The 20,626-nt window shown below is 39.0% G+C and overlaps 1 protein-coding gene across 6 annotated transcripts in view; it reads right to left on the reverse strand.

Moving 5' to 3' along the window:
• Positions 1-20,626, reverse strand: part of LOC139181411 (fibrous sheath-interacting protein 2-like) — a 155,734-nt gene that overhangs the window by 12,299 nt on the left and 122,809 nt on the right. For all 6 annotated transcript variants that reach the window (XR_011565379.1, XM_070784792.1, XM_070784790.1 and 3 more), the window contains 3 exons: positions 20,418-20,478; positions 15,863-15,899; positions 11,138-11,171 (listed from right to left, as the gene is read on the reverse strand). Coding sequence is in view for 5 of the 6 variants with exons in the window: in XM_070784792.1 (XP_070640893.1) it covers positions 11,138-11,171; positions 15,863-15,899; positions 20,418-20,478 (132 nt within the window). In the remaining variant the exon portion in view is untranslated. The remainder of the gene's footprint in view (positions 1-11,137; positions 11,172-15,862; positions 15,900-20,417; positions 20,479-20,626) is intronic.

Below are 20,626 nucleotides of genomic sequence, written 5' to 3' on the forward strand. Positions count from 1 at the left end.
CTCTGATTCGAGCCCTTCCATTGGCTCTATGGTTTTAGTTGAATCTCCTGTAGAGTATCTGACATATGAAGGTACATCTAAGGAAGTCTTGTCCTTTATTTTCATATCTTCCTCTGAATAAGACAACAAGCTGGAGACTTGTGGAGGATCATCCCAGCAGCTAATTCCCTTTGACTTTGAAGTGGACATTTCTGGTCCAGTTGTAAATCAGGAGCAATTAACAGTGCAGGCATTTTTAGCTCCTTGGAGCAGATTTTCCTTTGGATGGCTTTTGATCATCAACTCATAGAAATAAGTGCACTGGTTTATCAGTGTGCTGATGATCTGACTTGCTACAATGTTTTCTTCAAATATGCTAGTTGAAGATGGTTCCTTGTGGCATTTTTCTTTGTCAAACTAGTTCTTAATTATACTAAGCATGTCAGTAACAGTATTAACAGCATAAGTAAGCAATTCTGAATGGAAAAAATAAAGCTGTTGAAGGCATTGTTTATGTTTTCCTGGGAAATCATACTACTTGGTTTAGATTCATCAGGAAACGTAGTCAGTGTTTGTAACTTGGGAAATATTGTTTTCATTGGTGGTTTCTGTTGCACAGCAAAAACTTTTTCAGTAGGTGTTCTCACAACTTCAGAAAAAGCATATGTAGAGACATGTTTAAACTGTAGGTCTGCAAATGACTCTAAGGTGTTCAGAACCCCTTCCAAGATCTCTTGAGTGATTTGGTGGCCAGCGATCCCCAGTGTTTTGTCTTTCAACTTTGTGTTGTAAGTTGGTACATCGTTGAGATTGTTTGTTCATGAGGAACCACATTTTCTTCTAGCAGCAGTTTCTTTCTTGCTCTGTAGTGTTTCTTTACTATCCGTTGTGAACATCTGAGTCAAGAAGCACAGCTCTGATTTTTCAAACAGTTTTTTAATGATTTCCTGGCCAAATATATTAATTTGTGCTTGAGAATCCTCAACTCTAGAAGCAGCTCTTTTAAAATGATGGTGACTGCTTTCACATGGCTCAAGAAGTGACAAACTTAAAAGTGAAACAGATTGTTTTAATTCTTTTGCTTTTGTTGAAATTTCATCCAAAACAGCCTCGCTATCATCGGTAGCTTATGCTTTTCGTTATCCAGGTTGCTTGATTCTGTTTGCCATTTGTCAAACATTTGTTTAAAAATATCTTCTTTGGGAAAGAGTTTGTCTAGTTGTGAAGAAACATTCTCCAAGGAGAAATGGGCTTCTGGATTTGCAGCAGAGGTTGTACTAAAATATCCCCCGTGGAAGTCTGAGATCATCTGAATGTGAGCCCTTTATTGGATTGGCCAAATTATTCTTCAGAGCACGTAGTCCTTGCAAAACTGCACTCACTATTCCACTTGCTCTCTCAGTCTGATCAGACAGTAAAGTGTTTACATTTGCCACTGCTCTATTTTGCCTCACCTCTTCAAATTCATTCACAGTTGTTTGCAGAATATTACGTAGTATATCCCGGGCATACATTTTTAGCTCTGCAGTGGGGAGTTTTGCTCTCGGTGAGGGACTTTTGGCCTCCCCTATTGACAGTAGGTGTGGGAGCCCAACGGAAGTCTTGGGCCAGCTACCTTTTAGGGTCTTCTCTCTAGGACCTAACTTGGTTTTGCTTTGGGCTTTAGCTCCACTAGGTCTGAGCTGTGTTTTTGTTCCAAATTTAGACAAAGAGGTAACTTTTGATTTTGTTTTAAAATTTGTCTTAACACTTGCCCTAGGGCTGCCCTTGGGACTAGCTTTAGAATTGCATGGCCTCAGAATTTCATCAGCTTGACCTTTAGGGGGTGAATTTTCTTCTAGATTCAGCAAAGCAAAATCTGTGATCTTTCTGAGAACCTTTTGAACCAAGTGTTTGCCCAGTCACAATGGAGAAAATTGCAATAAGGTGTTTTTCAATGAACTGACACTTCCAATGCCTGTGTAAGGATAAACTTGTGGTATCACAGGTTTAGGGGGAACACTGCCTTTTTCTGCTTGTTTCAGTTCTCTAAAGCATGATGAATTCATCAGTAATCCATCACTGCCAGAGGCTTCCATTTCTCCTCTGGTCTCACTGTTTTCATATAACGAGGTCAGAATTACTGAGATCATTTTTGTGTAAACACTTTCAATTATGTCTTTGCAACACTGCTTATATGTGACTGTAAGGCTTTTTTACATGCTGATGTTTTAATCTTAGAATCAGATGTAAAGTGGGGGAGTTCACTGAATGGAGAACAATATTCTGTGTTTTCCAATACCCTTTGATATGCCTTCTTTAAAATTTCCTTAACTACACTTAACAAAGAATTTGTTTTTTCCTGTCCAGATTCTCCATTTCTAAATATTTCTTCCAATGTCCTTCTCTGGTTTTCCACTTCTGGTGTTTTTTGGTTTTCACCTGAGTATTTTGAAAAGAGAGACAGTTTGGTGTTGTCTTCCATTTTTCTTTGACCTGGCACTATTTCATTTTGTACAGCTAGTTGGGTAAAAAGATCAGGGTCCTGCTTTGAGTAAAAGCCACTTGCCTTCAAAGATATTTTATTACATAAACTCTTGAAGATGTTGTTGACAGTTTCACTTGCAATGATGTTTTCTTGAAATGAAGTATTGTTTTGATATGTATACATCTTTTGGATTTCTAGGTCTATGTCATTTTTTATAAGCGTCAAAATGGTGTTGGCGATTAGGTCAGCATATTCCTTCAGACTAGCTTGTGATATATGAATTGCAGGTCTATGGTTTTCTCTGTAATTAGCTAGTGTGTAATTTGTGACTTCTTGATTGAGAATGGTTCCAGCTGTTGACATTTTCGGGACAGTCACATCTAATGGCGTTTGGTTTGATTCAAGAAACACACTGTCATTTTGTTTACAATTTGTAAACTCTGAGCCAACATCCGGTTTTTCTCTAGTCTCAAGAATAAGTAGCAAATCTATTCTTTCTGTGGCGAAAGATTTTAATCTATTCAAAATAGTTTTAGTAATAAAGTAACAGTAAGCATTTTCCTTACATGGATCAGGAGTAGATTTCTTGGCATCTTGTTTCTTAAGTACAGTTGTCTGATTATCATCAGGAAGAGCTGATTTCAGCTGAATATCTCCTCCCTTTCTTGCAAAAGGAAATCTCTCCCTTTTCCTTTCATTCACTGAATCTATAACAGGAGGTTGCTTACGCTTTGCCCTTTCATTCACTGAGTCTGTAACAAGAGGTTGTTGACGCTCTGCCCTTCCATTCACTGAGCCTTTAACAGGAGATTGTTGATGCTCTGCTTTGGAAAATGCATCAGAAAATGCTGCAGACAATCTTGGAGAAATGGAATCATTTGCACTGATGTGAACCATGATAGCAGAAGTGAGATTTTGAAGAACAATATCCACCATATCATTGGAAATCATAGCAACGCACTCCTTAGGAACTAAAAGTGTAAGAATAGCCTTATTTGTATACCTAGGGTCCCTTTCAGAGTTTGTTTCTAAATGTCTCCCACTTACATTACATTTAAGAGTGGATACAGCAAGTGGGAGATTATTCTCATCTATTGTTTCCGCACAGATATCAATTAAGATACCTTCAATGGTATCTAGTATTTGAAATTGAAGTTTTTTACGATAATCACTTTTATTGAATAGCTTTTCAATAATATCTTCTGGTGCAACTGGATCAGTCTCTCTGTCAATTACATTTTTTTCATATTTGCCTTTAGTAGACACAATATCTAACACTGTGCTAACAACCTGACTTGGAATACTTTCAAAAGCCACAACACTCTGAGTTAAGAATGGACTTCTTATGTCTTGATCTAATTTATGTTTGATTCCTTGTAAAATTTGCCTAGCCACTTCTGTTGCATACATATTTAATTTAGAGGCACTCAGTTGACATATTGAGGTGGTCTTTCCTGATTTACTGTGATCCATTGAGCAACAAGAAAATCGGTCTTCAGAATATGAATCTTTGGTGGATAACCATGGTTGTTGTAAAGCAATCTCATCCTGCTGTGAAGGTAAAGCCACAGGAACTGGGAAACCACTGTGAGGACAAAAGAGCGCCTTTACTTTGGAAGTAGCAGATGCTTCTAAATTTGTTAATATTGACTGTATAGTATCTTCAACTACATTTATTTTGGTCAGTTTACCAATATTGAAAGTGGACTGAAATGTGCATGGATTTCTGTCCAGTATGGTAGAATAAACAGGGGACTTTCCTCCATGGGTAGGTTTAGGAAAAGAGATTATCTGCTGGAAAGGTGATAGTATTATACCTATTTTCACTTTCATTCCTATCTGTCATGGCAGCAGAATAAAGCTTTTGAAATATGGCTCTAACGACATCATCTGCAACAATGGTTACATCTGCTTCAGATACTAAAGGGCCCACTGTTTTATCCAGGGACTGAACAGATGTTTGAGCAAATGGTTCATCATCAGCATGAGGAATGTCACATAAATGGGACTGGGGAAGAGTAAACACCTTTAACTGACCAATTAAATCATTCTGAAAAATTTCATTCAAAATATTTCTTACAATGGGCACAACTGGGGACTTTTTTGGCTCTTTGAGTTCTACTTCAAAAGTTTTTAGTGGTTTTTTCTAGTTCCTGTTGCTTAAGAGAATCTGATTTAGTTTCATCTTCTGCTGGTCTTTCCTCCCCAGCACTTTCTTTCTCTGTATCTGCAGGATCTTCTAGATATGAATCTGGGTTAGCTCCTCCGGGAAGAAAATTTCCATAGATTGGCCTATATCTGTAATTTTCAATGCCTCTCTCTTCCGGTTCAGGTTCATTAAACATATCTGGAGAAACTGCATCTAAAATGAAATTGACTAAACTCTTAAGTATTTGTTTCTCTTGTAGTGGCTTACTTATACATGTTTCCAAATCTGGCAAGTTCATGTTTAATTCAGTTTGAAGCGCTTTCAAAATAGTACTTGACACTTTCTTTGCATGCCTGTATAAAGTCGACTGCAATCGTTTTTCATGTGTGTTACCACAAAGGTTGGTATTTTCACTTTCACGGTATGTCTTGTTCTTTTTATATCCACAGTTTATAGCACCAAGATTTTCTAAATTTCTATTGGCAAACCCTTCCAACTTAGCAAAAACCATTTCAAAGATGTCTGAGGCCAAGGTTTTCAGTTTATTCAGATGCTTTTCTTTTGTGGTTCCTATTTTGGGGGCACTAGTTTTCCCCTTGTTAGTTACCTCTGGGCTACCTGGCCAGGTCACATTGGATGCTATGCTTGAGATTATGTCATAGCATCTGCTCATTTCCTCAAGAAGCAAAGCAAGTGACAGGCTGTCAGTGTCAATACATAGCTTTAACTTCTGAATTTTTGAAAATGCCATTTGCCTCAACACCACATAGTTTTGAAACAATACCTTCTAGAATTGTACGAGAAATGAGCTTAATACTGGACTGCAGTGCACTGGTTGTTCTCAAATTCTTATTGATCCCCTCTGTATTTTGCTCATCAGATAAGGGAGAATGTGGGTGGTCTCCAGTGAGCTTGCATAACATATCATACAAGGCATCTCCAACTCTATCTAACACTTGAAATCTAGTACATTGGTGAACTTCCTCCTGCATGTGAGGGCAACGAGAAGGCAAAAGTTTTTGTTGATCAATGCCATCAGTCCCATGTGAGATTTTAGACCTTAGCTTATCTGAAGGGAGTAAAATATTACTTTTGTGTTTCCACTTAACACCTCACAAATGCAAGTAGCTAATGAACTTGTCATAATGTCAATATTTAGCTTTGTGACAACAGAGTCTAATTCATTTTCAGCGTCAGCAAAAAATCCTGTATCTCTAAAGTTCTTGGGAGGGCTATTCTTCCTAACATTTAGATTTTTCTTATTGTGTCGTAGTTCTTTCTGGATAGCATCCAAAACAATTTTTACCACTTCAGTTGTGAAAGTACTAAGGTGAGATCGAAATGAAGATTTCTTGTCAGGAGCAGGCTTTGAATGGGCAGCACGGCTTTCTGGTTTGAAGCAGGTTTGTAATTTTGGACAAATAAATGAGTTCAAATTCTTAAAAATTGCGCTAAAGATTTTATCATTAAGGTTATCTACAGATTCTGATGTTGAGCCACTTGTTCCAGATTCTACCCAGGAAAGTTTTGTAGGGTCCACGCTAAGTGCAGATAAAAATTTCATCTTCCTTTTACTGTCAAACCATATTTGTAATAACTCTTTGTTTGGTACATCAGCATTATCTAGAGGAGTTTGATGTACTGATGAAGAATGTTCGATAATATGACGAGAAGTTACGTGAAGTATTTTTAATATAGCATCTATAATATCTTGAGATACCGTATGGATTTCTGACACAGAGAACATCTGGTCCATCCATTCTTGATGTGATGGATCTTGTGGTTTTCTTGAGGTAAGAAGTGAAGCCTCTCTACCATCTTCATAATCTGAGTGATCAGACGGCCCAGAAGATAGATCTTTGAGCATCTTTGCTAAAATACTCCTAATTATATCTTCTGAGGCTTTTTGTATTTGATATGTCTCATCTTGACTGAAAAGCAAAATGTCTTTATTCCAACTTGGCTTGTCCTTTAAAGGGTCCTTATTAAAAGTTGGAAGGTCAGTATTTAATCCCTGATCATGAAATGCTACTTTGCGTCCATAAGCAGGCTTTGTAGGTACGTTCGTATTTCTTGTGCGTTTAAAATCATTGTTTTCCCCAGTTAACCAGTAGTCAGGAACCTGTTCTTGTAATTTTGCTTTTTCGTCTTTGATAGGTGAAATCAATACATTTTCCACAATTCTGTCTATTTCTTCATTTTTGTCTTCAGAATAAAGGGCCACACCAGGAACATTAACAGGTGGAAACAGGCTCCCACACCTAGGAGCACTAGCTACTCCAGTCCTGGTGAGTCTGTTCCTTTCTTCAGTGCCGGAGGGACTGCTCAGTCTGGAGTGTCTGCTCTTTCGGACATCTGTTTTCACTGGTTTCTGATGCAGCTGAGCCAAGAGAGCATCAAGTAGCTGTAGGATGATCACTGTTTCTTCAGTTGCAACTAGCCTTTCATTATGAAGTCCAACTTGTATATAACCTAGTATAGTGCTGACTGCTTCCTTTATATAACCAACCAGAGAGGGCTTGGAACAAATAGTTGACACTAAATTTTGTATTTCTTCTTTGCAATCAAACTGGCAGCATCAGTCTTAGCACCGGATTTCCCTTTGCTGGCTCTTTGAAGGAACGTATACGCTGGATCTTCTCTGTGTTGCTGATAAGCTGGGTCAGTAGTGATTTTAAGATGAGCCAATTCACTTTGCTTAGCAGATGCAAGGACCGTCAGCTTTTCTAAAATCACACGAACCATGTCCTCTGCAACATCATTCATGTTCTCCAAAGCATAAGGCAGTGAAACTTCTGAAGTTTTTTCTTGTGGAGAAATAAAATGTTCTCCACTGACTTAATCTGATTTAAAGTGAACTGATATACTTCCTGGTGAAAATTCCTCAGTACATGTTTTCTTAACTGCAGACTGTAACTTCTCAAGCACATTTTCCATAATTTCAGCAGCTGCTGAGGAAATATCAACATTGGAGAGCAAGTCTCCTTTGTCAGTGTCAGTTTGGGCAGGCAAAGGTTCGGTCGTAACAGAGGAAAGGGTGGGGATGGTCTGGGTTAGTTCAGACACCATTTCCTGAAAAATGTTTTTAAAATCAACTCAGCTTCCTCTTTTAGATGATGTTTAAAGTTAACAAAAACATTATTTAACTCCTGCATCTCACTGATAGCTTTTGCTTTTTCATCTGAAGACAGTGGGCATTCTAGGCTATCTGTTTCATCTTTACATTTCCTAGTGCCTGTTTCAATCCGTACAACAAGGTGACTATCGGATTTACAGGTTTTAAGGTTGGCGGATTCAGATGTCTCATTATATTCAGGTTTGGGGGCTTTAGATTTGTTTTCCAAGTGTTCTTTCCTGTGATGTGTTGTTTCTACATCTGTTCTTTCTTTACAGGCAAGAGATGATTTTGATGGTGCCACTGGCTGCTCTATTGACCTGTCAGCCGCCTCTGTACAGGGCTCTGCCTGAACCATCTTACTTGTTTCATATAGAAATGTCTCATAGCATGTGCTGCAGCAACTCTCACTATCAGAAGAGAGGGTGGAGTTATCAGGCATTGGGCATGTAATATTTTGCCATCTTTCTTCATATTTTGTGATGGCTGGGTATAATACACTGGTCACTGCAGCCACGACCCAGGTCATGACATTTTGAATTACACTGTTCAGTTCTTCAGAAGTTACCTGGAAAGGAAGTGAGTGGGGATAGAAGGGAAATCATGGATAAATTACTCGTTTTAGGGACAGCAACTAACTTTTAATTCCTTGTATCAAACAATGCATAGTTAGAATCCAGCCATGGTGTATAAAGAGAACATAGGAAATCTATTTAGAACACCAGATTAATTTCAAGTTGGTTTATTCTCTATGGCTGTGATCTATTTTTTGAATAAGATTTCCTTTGATTCAAAATCTCTTGGACGCTATACTTGTGCTCCTAAATGTATACTTATGTCATCCCCTGGATTGTCTAATTGTTGGATGTTTATTGTGCAGTGTAGCGCCCTTAAAGCTGTCTGTCCATTTTATCTTTATTTCAAAAATCTGAACATATGCCTAGCATATACCTGAGCTCACTGTTGGTGAAATTTAAATGTTAATAAAGTAGTACACCCATTGAAAAATAAAGCAGAAAAAAAAACAAAACAAAAAAATCCCTTGGAACTATATAATAGTTTATTACTGAGGGTAAATGGCTTCTTGGTTAGAACAACATAGCAAGCTCGTAGAAAACAAATTCTCTAGCAAGAGGTAAGACTATATTATGATCCAAGCGATACTTAAAAAAACCAGATTGCCGCTAACAAACTATTTCATGAAACAAATTTGCAGTTCAAACATGTATGTGCCTTTGTGGACAGAGTCTCCTTTTACTTAGGCATCTGTTTAGCTAGGAGATGAGGGTGAAAAGTAAAGCCTCACTGTGGAGAGGTCAGCCTGTGGGCTCCCTGGCTGGTCTGTTGCTGTCTTTCTCAGTCAATTGACTGTGTTATATGCAAATCACTACAGCTACTTGTTTAAGTTTAATCAATGGGCAACAATTAGCACTGATGATTTAAGGGAAATGAACAGGCTTAGGTCCAATAAAAGATTATCACTGCAAACTGTCTTAGATTGGGAGGCAGAGGTCAGCTCAAGAAACAAATACATTAATCTCAGAAGGAAAAAAGGCTGAGCCCGAACTTGGCTCAAACAGCCAGAAGGTGGAGCACTTGAGGGAAGTCGGGGCCTCTTTCCGTAAGTGCTGAAGTTAGAAACCCAGGGCCTGGACTTGAACAGCCATTTCCTCATGTTTAATTGTGTTTATTGTTACAGCTTAGACAGGGGACCAGGGGCAGATGACAAGTGCACCTGCCAGACTCTATAACTGTTTGTGTACGTTTACTTATTGCAGATATATTTGGGGGTCATAAAAATCCTTTTGCCTATAATACAATAGCATTCTTTTTAAAGTTGTTACTGTCCTCAAGACAGCCAGACCAAGCATGCGTACCTTCCACGGGAACTGTTTCTCAACGCTATGGCTACAAGCCAGTGGCAGCAAAGGCTGGATGCCTGGCATTTTAGCTGTGCATTGTTTGATATCCTGGCATTTGGGCACCGAATTCCCTATCATGTGGTTGTTAATTCACAATTATCTCTGAAGTTAGCCTCAGATTGTTCAAGGTTAGGCCAACATTCAGAGAAAAGTTAACACCTTGCTGAATGTAGCATATTCTCTCCTGGCCAGTTAGAGAAGGTTTGAAGGACACCTCCAGGAAAAGTCATGTTATTAGAATCCTTCCCAAATCTCTTAATGTATGTTTTATTGTGATAAAATGCACATAACATAAAATTGACCATTTTAAATTCTACAGTTGAGCAGCATTAAGCACACTCACAGTGTTATGCAAACATTACTACTATCTAGTTCTTGTAATGCACTTTTTGTCACCTACCGTGCAGACCAGAAAATGGCTACTGAGTTTGAAGAACATAGTAATAATTTGAAATGACAGCATACGGTTGAAAAACACTTGTTTTACATAAACATGACCTAAATCAGACACTTCTAAGAACCACATTTAAACATTAATAAAAAAGTTACTCACCTTCTTGGTCTAAATTGATTGAAATCTGTTTCAATACATATGAGATAAGCATTTCAATACGTATTATTTTATTATTACCAGAGATAATGTACAGTAAGTAGATCTACATTATTACTCTTAGGGTAGCTGAGAAGAAGCATGTCCAACTTTGACATATAAAATTGGGACATTTGTCAAGTTTTTAATGAAGTGAAATGTGATAAGTAGGAATCTGATTTTTAGCTCATTTTTACTATACTAGTAAACCAAGAAATACCTTCCTGGTGCCAGTATGTCTCAGCCTCTGTGTTGGTTGGACGGTCTATGAAACTCTCACGTACGTGTGAAAAAGTATGTGAATGTGCTACTCCCCTGAACCCCTTTCTAGTTCATGTTTCCTCCGTCTAGCCCCAAAGTTGGGGCTTATCAGACTTACCTTATGCTCTTTGCCTGGTCCAAGTTGCAGCTCTCTTGAGACCCCCTTCTTTTGATGCAGTAGCCATCCTAAGATTCTTCTTACTCCCAGGAGAATTACAAGATAGATCTAGGCATCTTGGTTCACTTACCTGAGGGGCAGGGTGCTCAGCCCTTCAGCCAGATCTGCAAGGGTCTGCAAAGGCATTTCCTGTAATGCCTTCCCATTATGGAGTGAGTGTGTGGTATTGGATGTTTTCTTTGTGATGATTAAACCTCCCAAAGCTCCCCCAATCTACCCTCCTGAGGACCCGGGGCAAAATGGCGATAACAGTAACTTTGTACCCCCCATAACAATAAGTCTTTGAACAATAATTTTCGGACCTTGGCAAAATTCAAGATTAACAGAGAGTGAAAGTCAAGGAAGAGAAAAAGGCAAAGAGGAAAACTGACTAAAATCAATAGATGATTTTGCTGGTAGTCTGATTCACAGATTTTTCTCTAATAACATATCAGAAAATATCCTTAATTGCTCTATAGTGAATTTCATCATACATACTTTCTCTTGACAGCGATTTGGATGGTAGTCTTGTCTGAAAAAGTAAAAAGAGATTGATTTTATTACTTATGGTTAATCATTTATGTAAGTTTCCTCCAAATTCCTAATCATTGAATCAGATTACCTGTTTTGTGCTTGGGAGTTTTGTTTTCTCCCCAGCAAGTCACAAAGAAGAATAAGCTTTATTTTTTTTTACCTAATCCCCCCATTTATCCTCTTATTTAGATATTGGCCCCTGGGCATAGGACATGCTCTATTACCCAGAAGAATTATTATGCAGAATAATTGCGGCATAAACAGTAGAATAATAGGTGCTGTATAAACTAACACTTGATGTTGCCACTCTTGACCCACCTTAGCCACGCCTGTTCTGTAGTGAGTTGAGAAGAGCATGGGGTTGGAAAGACAGGGGATGGGCTAGTTCTTTCCACTTGCCCTGCTTGATCAGAGCTTTCTGATAATTCACTTTCTATTCACCCCCTCAAAATTCCTAACCTCCTCTCCTCACCCCACAGTAGAAGATCTATGTATGATTACTGACAATGACATTAAAACAGTGGGTTTCAGATGACATGCAAAGCCAAATTAGATGGAGCCCCTTTCTAGGTATCACAATATTCTCTTCTATGCTCTAATCAGGATTATCTATTCTGATCTACTACATGGAACCAAAATTATATTTTATTAAATTGTAGCAAGAGAACAACAAAATCATGTAGATTATAGGATAACACAAAGTTAAAAGAAAAAAACAAAGCCTAAGTCTGATTTACTTTCATATTTTACTGCCTCCATGGACCCCTTGCCATAACCTCTTGACCCTCTTAAAGGAAACATGGTGCTCTATTTTCATTTTTACTTGGCCTGCCCTTATGTTATCAAATTTACTTTTTTCTACCAAGGCCTAACAATCCAATATTGAGACATACAGTCAGACTGTGAAATGACAACTTTAACACTAGTAGGAAAAGGTCTCAGCTAGGGTTAGGCAGCAATAGCCCATCCTAGGATTAATACCTTTTTGCAATATGGAACCTAGAACATGAATGCTCACCATCAGTGACATAGTTCCTATCCTTGGCTTCATTAATTTTTCTGACACCCAGTTTCTCAGGCCATCTCCAGCACAATTTCCTCTTTGTAGATCCTCTGCAATCTAATGCACTCAGATTCTTTTTTTCCTGCTCTCCCTAACCTCATACCATAGGCAGCAAGTGGAGTCCTATGTATGTTTCTGTCTCCAGACTTTCTGTCCCAAAGGCATACTTTAAGATAAAAGGAAACAGCAAAGACCTAAGAACAAAACTAACCATATAGATTTAAAAAACCTTATATAAGACCACTAGAAACTAGTTGTAATATTGGATACAAACCTGCAGTTTGCCGCGAATGATCAGTTTCTCATTGGAGTCAATTGAGCAGAAACACGCAAATAAACTCATTGGTATGTGGGAAAGTTCCACCACATTCTAGGAGTGCCATGATATTACATCCACTTTTCTCTAGTCTGCAGTGGTTTTTCCCTGATAGGTTGATACTACTAAAGTGTCAAAGGTTTAGGTTCGTTTGTACTGCCAACTCTACTTCTTAAAGAGGGCAGTGATATTAATGACAATTAGTTTAGAAGCCCCAAAGGCCCAGTTTTTCACAGTTTAATTTTCCATGTTATAAAACTATAAACATAACCTTTCTGTTCCTAACCTTTTCCTCCACACAACCTGACTTTAGTCCAGAAAATAACTGGCAAACCACCCCTTGAAGATTAATGTAACAAGACTAAATTTTAGTCTGTCTGCCTAATCCTTCTGAATATCTAAGTTTTAATCTAATTGTAATTGGTGAGCCTCTATTGGTACCTCAGGCCCCTAGCTTGGGATTATACCTGATACCTCCTGATCATACATACGTGTGGTCCATTCTATCACCAAATCTGTTTAATTATTACTACTGTTTACTCCCCATCACTATCTTATCACATTGGCATCCTCTTGTCCTGATTTTTTTGGTTCCTAATTCTATTTTATTAAGCTCACATGACTGCCTCTTGAGAAACCTGTATGCAGGTCAGGAAGCAACCGTTAGAACTGGACATGGAACAGCAGACTGGTTCCAAATAGGAAAAGGAATACATCAAGGCTGTATATTGTCACCCTGCTTATTTAACTTATATGCAGAGTACATCATGCAAAATGCTGGGCTGGATGAAGCACACGCTGGAATCAAGATTGCCGGGAGAAATATCAATAACCTCAGATATGCAGATGATACCACCCTTAGGGCAGAAAGTGAAGAAGAACTAAAGAGCCTCTTGATGAAAGTGAAAGAGGAGAGTGAAAAAATTGGGTTAAAGCTCAACATTCAGAAAACGAAGATCATGGCATCCAGTCCCATCACTTCATGGCAAATAGATGGGGAAAACAGTGGAAACAATGGCAGACTTTATTTTGGGGGGCTCCAAAATGACTGCAGATGGTGGCTGCAGCCATGAAATTAAAAGACACTTGCTCCTTGGAGGGAAAGTAATGACCAACCTAGACAGCATATTAAAAAGCAGAGATATTACTTTGCCAACAAAGGTCCGTCTAGTCAAGGCTATGGTTTTTCCAGTAGTCATGTATGGATGTGAGAGTTGGACTCTAAAGAAAGCTGAGTGCCGAAGAATTGATGCTTTTGAACTGTGGTGTTGGAGAAGACTCTTGAGAGTCCCTTGGACCGCAAGGAGATCCAACCAGTCCATCCTAAAGGAGATCAGTCCTGGGTGTTCATTGGAAGGACTGATGTTGAAGCTGAAACTCCAATACTTTGGCCACCTGATGCGAGGAGCTCACTCATTTGAAAAGACCCTGATGCTGGGAGAGATTGGGGGCAGGAGGAGAAGGGGATGACAGAGGATGAGATGGTTAGATGGCATCACCGACTCGATGGACATGGGTTGGGTGGACTTCGGGAGTTGGTGGTGGACAGGGAGGCCTGGCGTGCTGCGATTCATGGCGTCGCAAAGAGTCAGACACGACTGAGCGACTGAACTGAACTGAACTGAAGTTTACTGTGTATGTCTTTATGTTAGCATTAGAAAAAAGAGAGAACTAAGGAGGTGGAGGAAGAGAAGAGAGATGAGGTATGTGATGGAATAGACATAATGCACCCACACTTGAGTCTCAGGGAGCAAGGAGCTGCAACAGATCAAGAGGACTAAGCCAGAGGCCTTGAACCTGTGTTCTTTCCTGTAAGGTAAAGAGGTGTGGCGTGGGTGGCAATGGGCAGAGCCATACCAGATGGTATTCTAGCTGTGTTTTCTTGTGTTCTGGCTTGGAATTGTCCTGCTGCTGCTGCTGCTGCTAAGTTGCTTCAGTCGTGTCCGACTCTGTGCGACCCTATAGACGGCAGGCCACCAGGCTCCCCCATCCCTGGGATTCTCCAGGCAAGAATACTGGAGTGGGTTGCCATTTCCTTCTCCAATGCATGAAAGTGAAAAGTGAAAGTGAAGTCGCTCAGTCGTGTCCGACTCTTCGAGACCCCATGGACTGCAGCCTACCAGGCCCCTCTGTCCATGGGATTTTCCAAGCAAGAGTACTGGAGTGGGGTGCCATTGCCTTCTCCATTGTGTTCTGGCTTGGAATTGTCCTAGGCTTAGCTAAAGGTATCTTAACTTGTGTATTTGTGAGGAATGAGATAGCAGCTCTGGGTCATGTGCATAGTTCTTCATCTTAGCTGATTTTTATAATAAAGGGCTATCCAGAACATTTGCTGTTGAAAAGACTCAAGTGATTCTGTAGTTCTGTAGTCTAGGATGATAGTGGGCACAGGAAGAAGAGGCAGGCAGGAATTTACACTCTATAATGCACACATTCTCTCACCTTTATTTCTTGAAACTACCTTGATACTGAACTAGTCAGTTTCTTTCCTTCAGCATCCTTGTACCCCACGAGCCCTCTGTAAATGAAACTGACTGCAATGACTCCTACCTCAAAATCCTTTTCTAAGAAGCCTGGTCTGAACATCAACACCATTTACCATCATACACTACTTCCCTTTACCTAACCAATTCATCAAAGTTTGGGATTTATAAAAATTATCCTGAACCTAATTTGGTTTGTTGAGGGTTTATAAAAGATGATAGGTATGTACGTTCCATCACGAGGTATTTTATATGCATGGATTATTATTCAAGTTTGAGGGGAACAGGACATCAGCAGAATGGATGGCCATCAATGTTTGAGAGCTGAAAGGCCCCAGGCCAAAAGAAAACTTCTCCACTGGCCTTTCTTTTAGATCATGAGAGATTGATTTACTTTGGATGAAAATGCAAATATCCTTAGGGAGTAACAGATTACATCATTAATACTATATGGTAAACTAATTTATCATCATTTGAAAACCAATAACCTCAAATGGTACAAGTAAAGCAGTTTTGAGGGGGGACAGGGGAAAAGAACAGATCTAGATCCTAGAAGGAGTAATGCTACGTGAAAGGGGAGTCAAAGTATTGCCTATGAGGAGAGCCCAGGACTAAAGTGAGATCAGAGGAGGAACTGGAAGAGCATGAATGATTAACTTTGCCTACTTTACAATTTTAGCTTAGTCCTGAGAGGTTGAAAAAGGTGAGACTTTTACTACAGACAAGTAAAACTACAAGAGTAGAGGATTCAAGCAGCACTCTAGTGTAATTATTTAAATATTAATTTAAAATAACACATTCCTTTATTAGCTTTCTTAGATACTTACCTAATGGGTGAGTCGGGAATGAAGGCGACTCCAGGACCTGCAGATGAATTTTTAGAGAGAAGAAGAAAATTACTATTTGTTGGTATCCTTCACAGGCTACTTATAAAATTGTAATTAAGGCTGTGGTTTTTCCAGTGGTCATGTATGGATGTGAGAGTTGGACTGTGAAGAAAGCTGAGTGTAGAAGAATTGATGCTTTTGAACTGTGGTGTTGAAGAAGACTCTTGAGAGTCCCTTGGACTGCAAGGAGATCCAACCAGACCATTCTGAAGGAGATCAGCCCTGGGATTTCTTTGGAAGGAATGATGCTAAAGCTGAAACTCCAGTACTTTGGCCACCTCATGTGAAGAGTTGACTCATTGGAAAAGACTCTGATGCTGGGAGGGATTGGGGGCAGGAGGAGCAGGGGACGACAGAGGATGAGATGGCTAGATGGCATCACTGACCCGATGGACGTGAGTCTGAGTGAACTCCGGGAGTTGGTGGTGGACAGGGAGGCCTGGCGTGCTGCGATTCATGGGGTCACAAAGAGTTGAACACGACTGAGAGACTGAACTGAACTGAACTGAATAGGTCTTTTTAAAAAAAAAAACTTTTATTTATTTATTTGGCTGTGCTGGGTCTTAGTTGCAGCCTCAGGATCTTCCATCTTCGTTGTGACATATGGGACTTTTTTACATCTTTTTTGGTTTTGTTTTTTTTTTTTTTTTTACTTTTTTACTATGTTACAGCATGTGGGATCTCGTTCCCTGATCAGGGATTGAACCTGGACCTCCTGCATTAGGAGCTCAGAGTCTTACCCACTGGACCTCCATGGAAGTCCCTTAAGAGGTCTTTCATTCCCTGCTGTCAACACTCTTTTTAAATCCTCCAGGGACTACCAGACAGGCATCAAATACCTTAAGATTTGGGTGACTGCCTACCTCATCAGCCTCATCTATGGTCACCATTCTACATATATTCTCTGCTCCAGAAGTACTGAACAACACACAGTTCCTCTGCCTTCACTATTTCCCTTGTAACTCATGTCCCTTTTAAAAACTTCCCATCCTTTAGGACTCATTCGGCTTGTGTCACCTCCTTCAGAGAGCCTTCCTTTATATCTGCCCAGATAGACAGGCGTTCTCTGTCAAGCTCCTGAAGCGCCCTATACATCCCTCTGTTATAGGACTTACTATGCTGTATTGTACTAGTTTACAGTGCCTGCCATATAGTAAGCACTCAAGAACATTTACTTGTTCAATTAATTCTTTAACATATGTGTTGGCTCAATGTTCATTCATTAGTCTTCCTGTCATTAATCTCTTCCCACTTAAATACTAACATGCTTTGTATGCCATCTAGCAAAGTTCCATAAGTGGATTTTAGTAACTATTTCTGGATAACGATACTAAAGCAAGTCTTCATGTAGAATATGTCCACAGGAATACTGGGATGGTGTATGTCAGTTATGCACGTGTGTGCGTGCTAAGTCGCTTCAGTCATGTCCAACTCTGTGCAACCCTAGGGACTGTAGCCCACCAGGCTCCTCTGTCCATGGGATTCTCCAGGCAAGAATACTGGATTGGTTTGCCATGCCCTTCTCCAGGGGATCTTCCCAATTCAAGGATTGAACCTGTGTTCCCTGCATTGCAGGCTGATTCTTTACCTCTGAGCCACTGAGGAAGGCTGTCAGTTATGCACATACATGACTAAACAGTCTTAGACAATAAAAAGTAATGTTACCAATTAAAAGTCAGTTCAAAGTCAGGGTGAATAGCTATTGTTCTCCCAATAAATATAACGTGCATTTTGAATAATCAATGAATTCCAATGATCTGCATCAAAGTTAACTTCAATTCTGTGTACTTTCTTAAGTTTCTTTGTGTGTGAGTGTATGTTTGAGTGTGTACAGTTTTGAAAGGCAGGAGCTGGAATTAATAGTGCACATACATGAAAAAATAAGTGTGAAGATAATACTGTTGTCGTGTTGTTAAAATACGTCTACAAATTCTCTGATAATACTCTCTCCAAGTGGTGGAGGCTAATTCTTTTCCCCCTCGAGTGTGGGTTGTACTTAGAGACTTGCTTCCAATGAAGAGTGGAAGTGATGAGCGGAAGTCAGAGTGTGCTGAGACTAGGCTATAAAATATGGTGTGGCTTCTGCCCCTCTCTCTTGGACCACCCACTCTGGGAGAAGCCAGATGCCATATCATGAGGATACTCAGAGATGTATGCACATGCCCACATGGTGAGGAACTGAGACCTCCCGCCAACAGCCATGTGAGTAAGCCACCTTGGAAGTGACTTCTTCAGTCCCCATCAAGACTTTAGATGACTGAAGCAGCCCTGGGTGACATCTTGACTGTAACCTCATGAGAGCCCCTGAATCAGAGCCATCCAGCTAAGTCGTTTCTGTATTCCTAACCACAGAAACTGTGAGATGATGTTTTTTTATGCTGCCAGGTTTTAGGGTGATCTGTTATTCAGCAAATAGTAGACCAAAAAATCAGTAAAGACATATAACAGTTGAATAATATAATCAATAAATAGAATTTAAAATTCATTTAGAGCCTTACAGCCTTTAAATAGAGAATATATATTTTTTGTATATCTATGGAACACTTTCAAAATATCAATCACATATTTGGCCACAAATAAAATGTCAACAACTTCAATGTGTCGAATATTTACAGGCTACATTCTCTGAATCTAACTTTAAAAATGTGACTGAAAATATGAATTTCTTGATAATTAAGAGACATACTTAAGGATAACTCTTAGATCAAAGATGGAATAAAGAGGAGAAAGTATAACCTACCTTAAAAAGAACATTTATATCAAACCTATGGGAACGGCTTTCATTATTTCCCATAGGTTTTGACATAAGGCGTTCCTTTCATTTCTTCTCCCATGCATCTATAACTGCCCCCTTGACTGCTCCACTTAGATGTCCCACTTGGATGCCCTCAGGCACCTCAAACTCAATATATTCAAAGCTGAACTAAATATCTGTCTTCCAAACTTGTTCATCTTTCTGTATTGCCTATCTATTGAATGGCACCACAATCCATTAAGTTGCCTGTACTAGAAATATGGGCGTTGTCTTCAATTCATTCTTCTCCCTTACTCAATCAGTAGCCAGATCTCATCCATTTGCCTTTCTTAGTCTGAGTCAAATCTGTGCCCAGCTCTTCATCTTTACTGCCACTGACTTTGTTCAGGACTCATTTCTAGCTGTGACTATTATAATAGCCTCTTAATTGTAATAAGGGGCAGTGTGGTATTGTGGTTAGGATTGGTTGAGTAAGATAGACCTGGCTTTTAAAACCTTGGCTTTGCCACATGTTACGTGAAATCTTGGGCATGCTAATTTACAACTCTGAGACTTAGTTTATTCATGTGTAAAATGGTAGGTAAAATAGTTTTGTTGTTCAGAGGGTTAAATGAAAGAATACGGTTTAGCATAGAACCTGGCACATAGTGAGTGTTCAATATGCTATTATTTTTATTGTCTCATTGTCTCAAGTCTCCTCACCTCTAATTCTGCTTTCCTTTTTTAGAAAAGGCAAATTCTTTCTTTCTTTTTTGGGTCATTTTTTGAAGTATAATTAATTTACAATGTTGTGTTAGTCTCAGGTGTACAACAAAATAATTCAGTTATATATATATATAATATATTTAATGCGTATAATATATATAGACATCCCTTTTCAGATTCTTTTCCATTATAGGTTATTACAAGATATTGAATATACTTCCCCCTGCTATGCAGTAGGTCCTTGTTGTATATCTACTTCATATATAGTAGTGTGTACCTGTTAATCCCAAACTCCTAATTTACTCATCCCCCCAACCCGCTTTCCCCTTTGGTAACCAGAAGTTCATTTTCTATCTCTGTGGGTAGAAAAGGCAAATTCTGACCATATTAGGTTCCTGTCAATATTCTTTGATAGTTGTACTTCGATAATAGGATAAAAGGTAGATCTCCTGGCACAGCTTACCAGAATCTTAACGATCAACTGATACCTACCAGTCAAGCTTCATCTTCTGTAATTCTCTGACTTGAACTTTTAGCTAAAACAATTCTGAAAAAAAATCTGCATTTCCACAAACCCACTAGGCTCTAATGTATATATCTTGGTAAATGTATCCTTTCTCCTGGAAGTTCTCTTTCCATTTGTCTGCTTAGAAAATTCTCTCTTTTTTTCCTTATAAATTTATTTATTTTAATTGGAGGCTAATTACTTTACAATATTGTATTGGTTTTGCCATACATCAACATCTCGTCCTTCATGTCTGAGCTCATGTGGCATCTTCTGTAGAAGCTTCCTTGTCTCCCCTATGCTTCCAGTGGACTTTGTATTTGCCTCCTTTATTGCACTTATTATATTGTGTTGTGATTACTGGCATGACTGTTTTATACTACACTGTAAAATCCAGGGTAGGAACCATGGCTTCTCTACTTTGTTCAATAATTAGTATAGTGCATGGTGTGTAGCAAAAGCTTAGTAAATGTTAGTTGAATGTATTAATGCATTGCAGGATTTCCTTAATAGCTGTTGGTAATGTTTACCTGGCTCATAGTTTAAGCTTGATTTCTTGGCCTTTTCCCCATTCAAATCAGCACGTGTCACCTATACATGCCACAAGAAAAATGAAAACAAAAAAAATCCTTAAAGGAGTTTTCAAAGAATCTGAACATCACCTATGTCTCACAGAAATTTAATATAGTGATTTTAGAAGTCTATTTATCATAAATATACATGTTTTATTTGGTTTCCA

This window comes from Bos indicus, chromosome X, assembly GCF_029378745.1.
Source record: "Bos indicus isolate NIAB-ARS_2022 breed Sahiwal x Tharparkar chromosome X, NIAB-ARS_B.indTharparkar_mat_pri_1.0, whole genome shotgun sequence".
NCBI lineage: Eukaryota > Metazoa > Chordata > Mammalia > Artiodactyla > Bovidae > Bos > Bos indicus.